Source organism: Seriola lalandi, unplaced genomic scaffold, assembly GCF_002814215.2.
Source record: "Seriola lalandi dorsalis isolate HSWRI2012SDOR001 ecotype SW California unplaced genomic scaffold, Sedor1 jcf7180002054638, whole genome shotgun sequence".
NCBI lineage: Eukaryota > Metazoa > Chordata > Actinopteri > Carangiformes > Carangidae > Seriola > Seriola lalandi.
The window spans coordinates 82915-90414 of NW_019525191.1; the positions used below are offsets into that span (position 1 = coordinate 82915).

A 7500-nucleotide genomic window follows, 5' to 3' on the forward strand; every position below is an offset into this window, starting at 1 on the left:
GGCTTTGTCAGTGTCATTACTGGCTCCATCGGTGTCATTACTGGCTCTGTGAGTGTCATAACTGGCTCCATCAGTGTCATTATTGGATGCGTCAGTGTCATTTGTGCAGCTGGTCCCAGTGGATAAGTCCAAAGCTGAATTTAGTGAGATGGAGAGAACTCAGAACGGGCTTTTCTTCTCCTCCTAAGTGGCTTGATGGTTCGTATTGTTACATGTCTGTTTTCATTAGCGACAGCTACAGTAGCATGATAACGTTAACTAACTTGCTATTATCAATATAAATGTGTTTGGCAGATATTGTTATAGCTGGTTAACTGTCAGCATTGCTGTGGAACATACAACAAAGCGTTTGTCTTGGTCTGAGATGCTGGTGGTCTAGTGCGACATCTAGTGGCCGTGGTGATCATTTACAAAACCTTTAGATTGAGCCATCGGACTGATGTAGTGTGGAGATATAATGACGCTGCAGTGATAGAACAAACAGGACTGTGATGGAAAAGGTCAGGAAGACACGAACAGCTCAGAGTAAAGCTAAAAGAAAGAGGATCTGATCATGGAGGATGATCTTACATCGGTGACGTCTTGATGTACGTGGCGTTTTTCATGTGAGGACACTTCACTGCCACACACTGGAAACCTCCGAAGGTGTTCACACACACCTGGTGCGCTGTGCAGTTGTGCATCCGGTTTTCACACTCGTCGACATCTGGACCAAGAAGAGCAGAGGGAAGAGAATTACAACCATAACTGACTAATAACTGACAGGATGTCCCGCGACCTCTGACCTGTGCAGCTGCGGCCGTCCATGGCGAGGTCGTACCCGGCTGGACAGAAGCAGTGGAAGCTGCCGGGAGTGTTGACGCACTGATGGACGCACAGGCGGCCGGGCTGACCGAGAGGAAACAAGTGGCACTCATCGATATCTGAAACACAGACCGAAGCGTCAGGAGCCGAAGAACACATCACGTTTTTGTAAGTAAATATTTGTTACCTGTGCAGATGTTGTTGTCGCGGCCTGAGATGGTGAAACCCACGTCACAGGTGCAGCGGGTGGAGCCCAGGAAGTGAGTGCAGTGAGACGGACGGACAGAGGAGGTGGGGGAGGAAGATGGCAGAGCAGCAGAGGCGGGGAGGGATGAAGAGGAAGAGGAAGAGGAGGGAGCAGCGGGAGAGAAGGCAGCCAGGGAGTTACCGGTGCTGTTGAAGCCTGAAAACAAAAAAGTGAAACGAGATTTCAGAGGAAAAATAACAAACGCAACAAACCCAGAACCAGCAGCTGAGTCAGCTGTTTGACTCACGTCTGCACATTGGCTGCTGCCCGCTCCACTTCAGGGACTCCAGACACACTCGGGTCTGCGGGCCAATCAGCTCGTAGCCCGGTTTGCACAGGAAGTGAACCTCGTGTCCGACGCCAAACACCCGGCCCAGTCTGCGGCCGTGAGTGGGGAACTCTGGTTTGGGGCAGGACACTGGAGGCAGATAAAGACACAATCATTTACCTTCTATTCTTGTTCATGTTCAGTGCTGCCACTGATGGCCAGACAACAAACTGCAGCTGTTCCCCCACTCGTGTTTTTTTGTTTCTTTACACCTGACTTCAACTTGTTCCCTCTCACAGGTCACTGAACTATCATGTCCACCTCCTCTACGCCATTCACTCAGTGTCATTTCTCACCTCTCTTCTTGAAGATGGCCACGGTGCTGTTGTGCAGAGCACTGATCTTTTTCCTGAGGGAGCGGAGGCCCTGCTGGTACGACGCCTCGTGGACTGCCAACATCTTCTCCACCTGTCGCAGCGAGTTCAGCAGGTCGGGGGTGGACGGACACTCCTGTGGACAGGAAGAGGACGGGTTAGACTGACGCTGGAAGTAGGTTTTTATATATTTTTTTAAGTGTTTACAAATTGTAAAAGGTCAAAGACCAAAGAAATAAAGAGAAGGAGAAAAAACGTATCCATTGTTGATATAAAACCATCAATATGTACAGCTTTAAAGGTGGGGAATCATCAAAACCACAGATTTCGCAAAAGTAAAGGCTAAGGAATCTTAATATGAACTACAATAACACAAGTTCATAGTTCCTGCACCAGACGACTACCTTCAGTTCGTCTCCAGTCTGCTGTGTGTCTCAGGTGTGAGGTCTATACATAGAGGTGAGGTTTTCTGAGCTGCAGTAACACCTGGGTGAAAAGTGGCCTTGAGCCCGAAGCTGACCTCCACTGACGGCTGAAACAGCACGCTCAATGTAACGCTACCCAACGTAACGCTACCCAACGTAACGTAAAGCAACGTAACGTAAAGCAACGTAATGTAACATAACGCAACGTGGCGTAATGCAAAGTAGCATAATGCAACATAACATAACGTAACACAACGTAACATCTCGTCACTTAACACAACGTAACGCAGCAGAATTAACCTGTGGGTCTGTGGTTGGCGTTTGGAGGCGTCTCTCTGTGGTTTGTCTCTGAGCCAGCGGTGGATGTGAAGGAGGTGAACTCTAGTTCGACATGTTGGAGAGATGATCACATTAGAGCAAGAGAAATAGTTTTTAATCCACAAAAGACACTAAAACAAAATGTAAAAAGTTGGTCCCATAATTTTATCTAAATAAATTAAAATATAACCATAGTTTTATTAGTAATTTTGGCTCCGATTTCACTGTCGGAACACAGAAACATGGACCGATAATTATTACAATATCTACAGACAATGTGCTTTAATGAACTAAAGTGAAACAATGTGGAAATGGAGGCGACCAAAATTAAACCAAAAATCTTATCAAAACTTTCAACAACTCTGCATTCAAAATGTTCCAGCTGTTTTCAGATTAATTTACCACAAAATGTCAATGTTTCTATGTAAAAAATCAAAAATCTTCCGTCTCTATGAAAAAAAACCCCAAAAAACTCTTAATAATTCCCAAGTATATTTCATGATTCTTATAGTATTTTATCTTATCATTATTAATATTACAATTATTGTTATAAACCAGCTTTGCCTGATTTGATCAGTGTGAAAAATCCTGACACGTCTTCACTGATGATGTTTTTTAACTTACTGCTGACTGACATCAGGTAAAACTTTATTTAAAAAGACATTTTGATCTCAACAGACCCCCTGGTCAGATAGATGTGGGTCAAATTAAAAATGTTCTTTAAACTTTTATACACAATGTTTTATTTTTATTGTGTTTTTATATGTGTGTTATGTTTTTGATAAATACAAATCAGGTTTCTTTATTTCTGTCATCTACAAGCTGCTTGTCTTCCTTTATCATTATTAGGAAATTGATCAATTATATTTCCTGTCCAGTTCATCTCAGTAAATAAATAATAAATAAACAATTAATTTAAATTAGATTAAATTAGACATTCAACGGATTAAGATTTCACAACGACAGCGAACATTCCTGTATGAAGACTCAGTCTCAGTAGAAACACAGTGGACTCCTGGAACTGGAATAAACCACTAAATAAACATGGTTCCTACCTGGTCACCTGGACTCACCTGAGCAGAAGAAAAGCACATGTGATGAAGACTCAGCATCAACATCAGCGCCCCAGCAGCCTTCATCATCCTGCACAAAACCTCCATCCTCATCCTGGGAAACCTGCTCCGCGTCTTCAGCTCCTCCAACACTGGATCCTCTCCTCTCTCGCTCTTTCTTTTCGAGGGCACTTGCCAAATTTCACCCACCCAACAGCCTCCCCTCCTCCACCTCCCCCCCACCTCCCCTCCTCCTCCTCCTCCTCCATGTCACATATTTTGGAGGCGGGAGGAGGAGAGCAGCTCCCACATCTGGAACAAGCTTTCACTAATTCTGACCCATCAGCAGAGCCAGAATTAGACTCTCAAATTATAAGGGGAGTCAGCTGGCGGTCTTTTTAATCATCATCTGCGCGACAAAGCAGCTTCACTTCAGACTCGCTCTCCGGCTCAAAATATTCTGCTCCAATTACAGCAAATATAAACTCCCACTTTTTTTCTGAAACCCTAAACCTGCTGTCTTCCAGGATAATGTTGTGTGGCTCCTAAATAACAGGGCAGCCGATAGCCCCGCCTGGATTACCCCCCCCCACTCGCCAGAATGCAAGACAGGACCCTTAACAGCTCCCTGCAGCTGCTGCAAGTCCAAACTTTAACTCAAGTCATATATAAGGCGGCGCATGATAATGGCAGAGTGTGAACATACACTATAATCTCCTATAAGACTGTTCCTGCGCTCCGACACACGAATCCGAAGTTTGGTGCCTAAAAAGATCAGATTTCAACAAGGCCTTGAAAGTCATTGAAGACTCCTTGAATTATATCCTATATATTATATATATTACCTCTTTAAACTGTCAAATCTCCGCCTAATGTTGATTTGAGATGTTTTTATTTATAGACCTACTTTTCTTTTATTTGGTTGTACTTTTTTCTTGTAAAGCACTTTGTAACTTTGCTATATAAATAAAGTTATTATTATTATTGTTGAGTTAGAAGTCCTGTAATCCCTGCTAACAGTAACGACGTGTAATATCTTTAAAAGACACCACTGAGTACTCCGTCGCAATCCTGCTATAGGAAGGTTCACATTGTCCTTGAAAGTCCTGGAAAAATTCTCCATCACTGTGTAAATTTTATCAAGCAATTCTGTGAAAGTCATTAAAAAGTCCTAAGACTTAATGTTCAGTTCAGTGTGAGATTTCACTTTCTTGCAAGTTGTTGACAGTTTGTGTATTTAAGCAAATAATAAAGTTAATTAAAGTTTCTGAATCATAACGATGTCCCATTCAGTACTGGAGGACTGAAAGCAATAGTGAATATAAAAAACTTTTCACGGTTTTAAAACATAAAAAGTAATTTCTGTAACGTAGGTGTGTGACCTGTTGTGACTCCGCCCCTCAAAGAAAGGGAATTGAGACTCGTTTGGAATCTGAATCGTTGAAATCTAAATGATGAGCAACGCAGCACTGACGGCAAAACTGAAATACGTGTTAAAAGTTTCATTTAAAAATTGAAAATCGTTTTAAAAGTTTTAATTTTGATCAATAAGTGAATCAGAAGAATGAGACTATCGATCTACAGACTGTGGAAGAACTCAGACACTAAACACTGATGATCTGTAGTGACATGAACCACGTGTTAGAAAAACAAAAAAATGTTCCTTCATTTGTAAGAAATTAATTAAATAAAACTAATTAATTAAAACTGATTTCCATAAATGAATAACACAGTAGTATTCACAGGTGATTGTAAGTGTGTTATTCTGCAGTAAGAAGCTGGTGCAGTGTGGCGGACGTCCACCAGGGGGGGCTTCAGTCTTTCATTTGAACCTGTGTGTCTTTATCTGTTGCCTGTTTCCAAACCTGCAGCTGATGATTGAGTCAGAATCAGAAATCCAAAGAGAAACGTTTCCTCACATGTGGCTGAGCTGCGTTCTGGAAAATGATTATTTATGTTGGTGAAGTCACTAATTAGAAGCTGGAGCTGCGATTCGTGAGAAACCACACGAGGGATCAGAGCCGCGAGAACAAAGCTGGTTCACTCAAGTTTGTCTTTTCAGACACGAAGAGAAACTGACGACAGACAAACACAAGTTGGTTCTGAAGTTAATGTTTGTTTGTGTTGTTTTCCTGTTGCTTATGTAGAAATATCAAACTATAATTGAACGGTATTCCCTCATGAGAAACGCCCTGTCGTCTTCTGATAGATGCCGCTGCTATTTATATCCCTAAATAAAAGGACAACCATATAAAATTACTTCATTACAAGTAACAGTCTTAAATTCAAAATCTTTCAAAATAAAAGTAGATGTAACACTCAAAGTATAAAAGATAAAAGTACATTATGAAATGTCTCCATTACAAGTAACAGTCCTGAATTCAAAATGTTTCAAAATAAAAAGGAGAAGTAACTTGTAAAATACAAAAGTACTAAATGCAGAAAAGTATTATACTATCATTTATTATATTACTGGATAATCATTAATGATTCATCTGTGTGTGTAAGCAGAACTTTACTTCTGTAGTTGGTCGAGGTGAATCAAGTTTAAACAACTGTATGTTAATCTGTAAACTACCGTGTAACTGTTGATAAATGTAGTGAAGTAAAAATTGCTAAAGTACAAGTAATAAAGTAGCATGGAATTGAAAATACTCAAGTGAAGTACAAGCACATTATTCCACTACTAAATAGATGGATTCAGTATTAAGTCTTTTTTTTATACCCAAATGCATATTTAGTTTATTTCTATACTATTTTTTACATTAGAAAACTGACATATATAAATAAATATATATATATATTATATTAAAATATATATATAAATATATTTACAACCATGAGGGTGTCAGAGTATTGGAAACACCTCTGGATATAACTAGAACAACACCACCACAAACTCTGATCACAGTGCTAAAATAATTCATTATAAATGAATGAACACCTCTAAGACATTGTTAACAAAACCTTGAACATAGAAGTGCTATAAAAGTCTAACTTAGTCTTAGTGTAACTAATAAAGAAGATAAGAAACTAAAAACACGCATAAGATGTCGAATATAGTGCATACAACCAAAGATAAATAAATAACAAAATACATGCAAACACTAAAATCCTGTAGAGGGAGGAACAGAATTTGTGAACCAGGCGTTTAAAACTCCCCCTGCAGTCTGATGGATGAACCCTCATTGAAATGCATGCTGGGAGGCTGTTTGGCAGCTGCTGACAGAGGTTAACTCCAAGATAAATAAAGGAGCTCAGGAGACACTCTGGCGCTCCTCATCATCATATCTTAATTAGATAGGACAGCTTTAATTAAAATTAAATCATTTTAATGGATTTTGCAATTAAAACAGAGTTAGATGACGGCCAGTTGGCCGGGCCGACAGTGTCTTCCCTCCCCCCGACCGAGGTCAAATCATAAACACTGATCAAACTTACACTTGGCATTTATCAGCTGATCAACGCTGCTTAAAGCTCCATATAGTGTAAAGGTGTGTGTCCATGTGTAGTGTGATTATAGATCAGCTCTAGCTTCTATATTAATACTGTGAAAGGATCAAAGCCTCAGTCCACAGAGAAATGCACACAGCCTGTATTCAGAAACTGAGCCTTAAAACCAGCCGTCAGGACTTCTGGAACTTTGTGATGTCACAACAAAGCAGTCACCAAGCCCCATATTTTCCTCTTCATCTGTGTCTTATTTGAAGTCTTGTTCCATAAGAAGATATATTTGTAGTTTTAAGAACCAAAAACCAGCTCAGTGTAGTTTTACATCTCCTCTCTCAGGCTTCTCTCTGGAGCTCTAGTAACAACAGGTCGGTGAGCCAATCAGAAGAGAGGAGGCTCTGAGCCTCTCTTCTGATTGGCTGACTGTTTTCTGATTGATCCAATAAAAATATAGCAGATTTCAGGTAAAAACACTCAGAGAAACCAAATCCTGCAAGGTTTGGATGGTGGGTCCAGGTGGGCGGGGCTTGGTGACTGCTTTGTTGTGACATCACAAAGTTCC

At 40.7% G+C, this 7500-nt stretch overlaps 1 protein-coding gene across 2 annotated transcripts in view; it reads right to left on the reverse strand.

Annotated features, from left to right (window-relative positions):
• The window catches only part of LOC111665391 (fibulin-7-like), a 5678-nt gene extending 2032 nt beyond the window's left edge, over positions 1 to 3646 (reverse strand). Inside the window, exons 1-7 of one of the 2 annotated variants that reach the window (XM_023420379.2) lie at positions 3510 to 3646; positions 2419 to 2499; positions 1676 to 1829; positions 1299 to 1469; positions 992 to 1207; positions 786 to 923; positions 571 to 706 (exon numbers count right to left, since the gene is read on the reverse strand). In XM_023420379.2, the coding sequence (XP_023276147.1) occupies positions 571 to 706; positions 786 to 923; positions 992 to 1207; positions 1299 to 1469; positions 1676 to 1829; positions 2419 to 2499; positions 3510 to 3602 (989 nt within the window). In that variant the 5' untranslated portion in view covers positions 3603 to 3646. The remainder of the gene's footprint in view (positions 1 to 570; positions 707 to 785; positions 924 to 991; positions 1208 to 1298; positions 1470 to 1675; positions 1830 to 2418; positions 2500 to 3509) is intronic. The other variant, XM_087177731.1, reaches the window with a different exon arrangement.
• Between the last annotated feature and the right edge of the window lie 3854 nt (positions 3647 to 7500).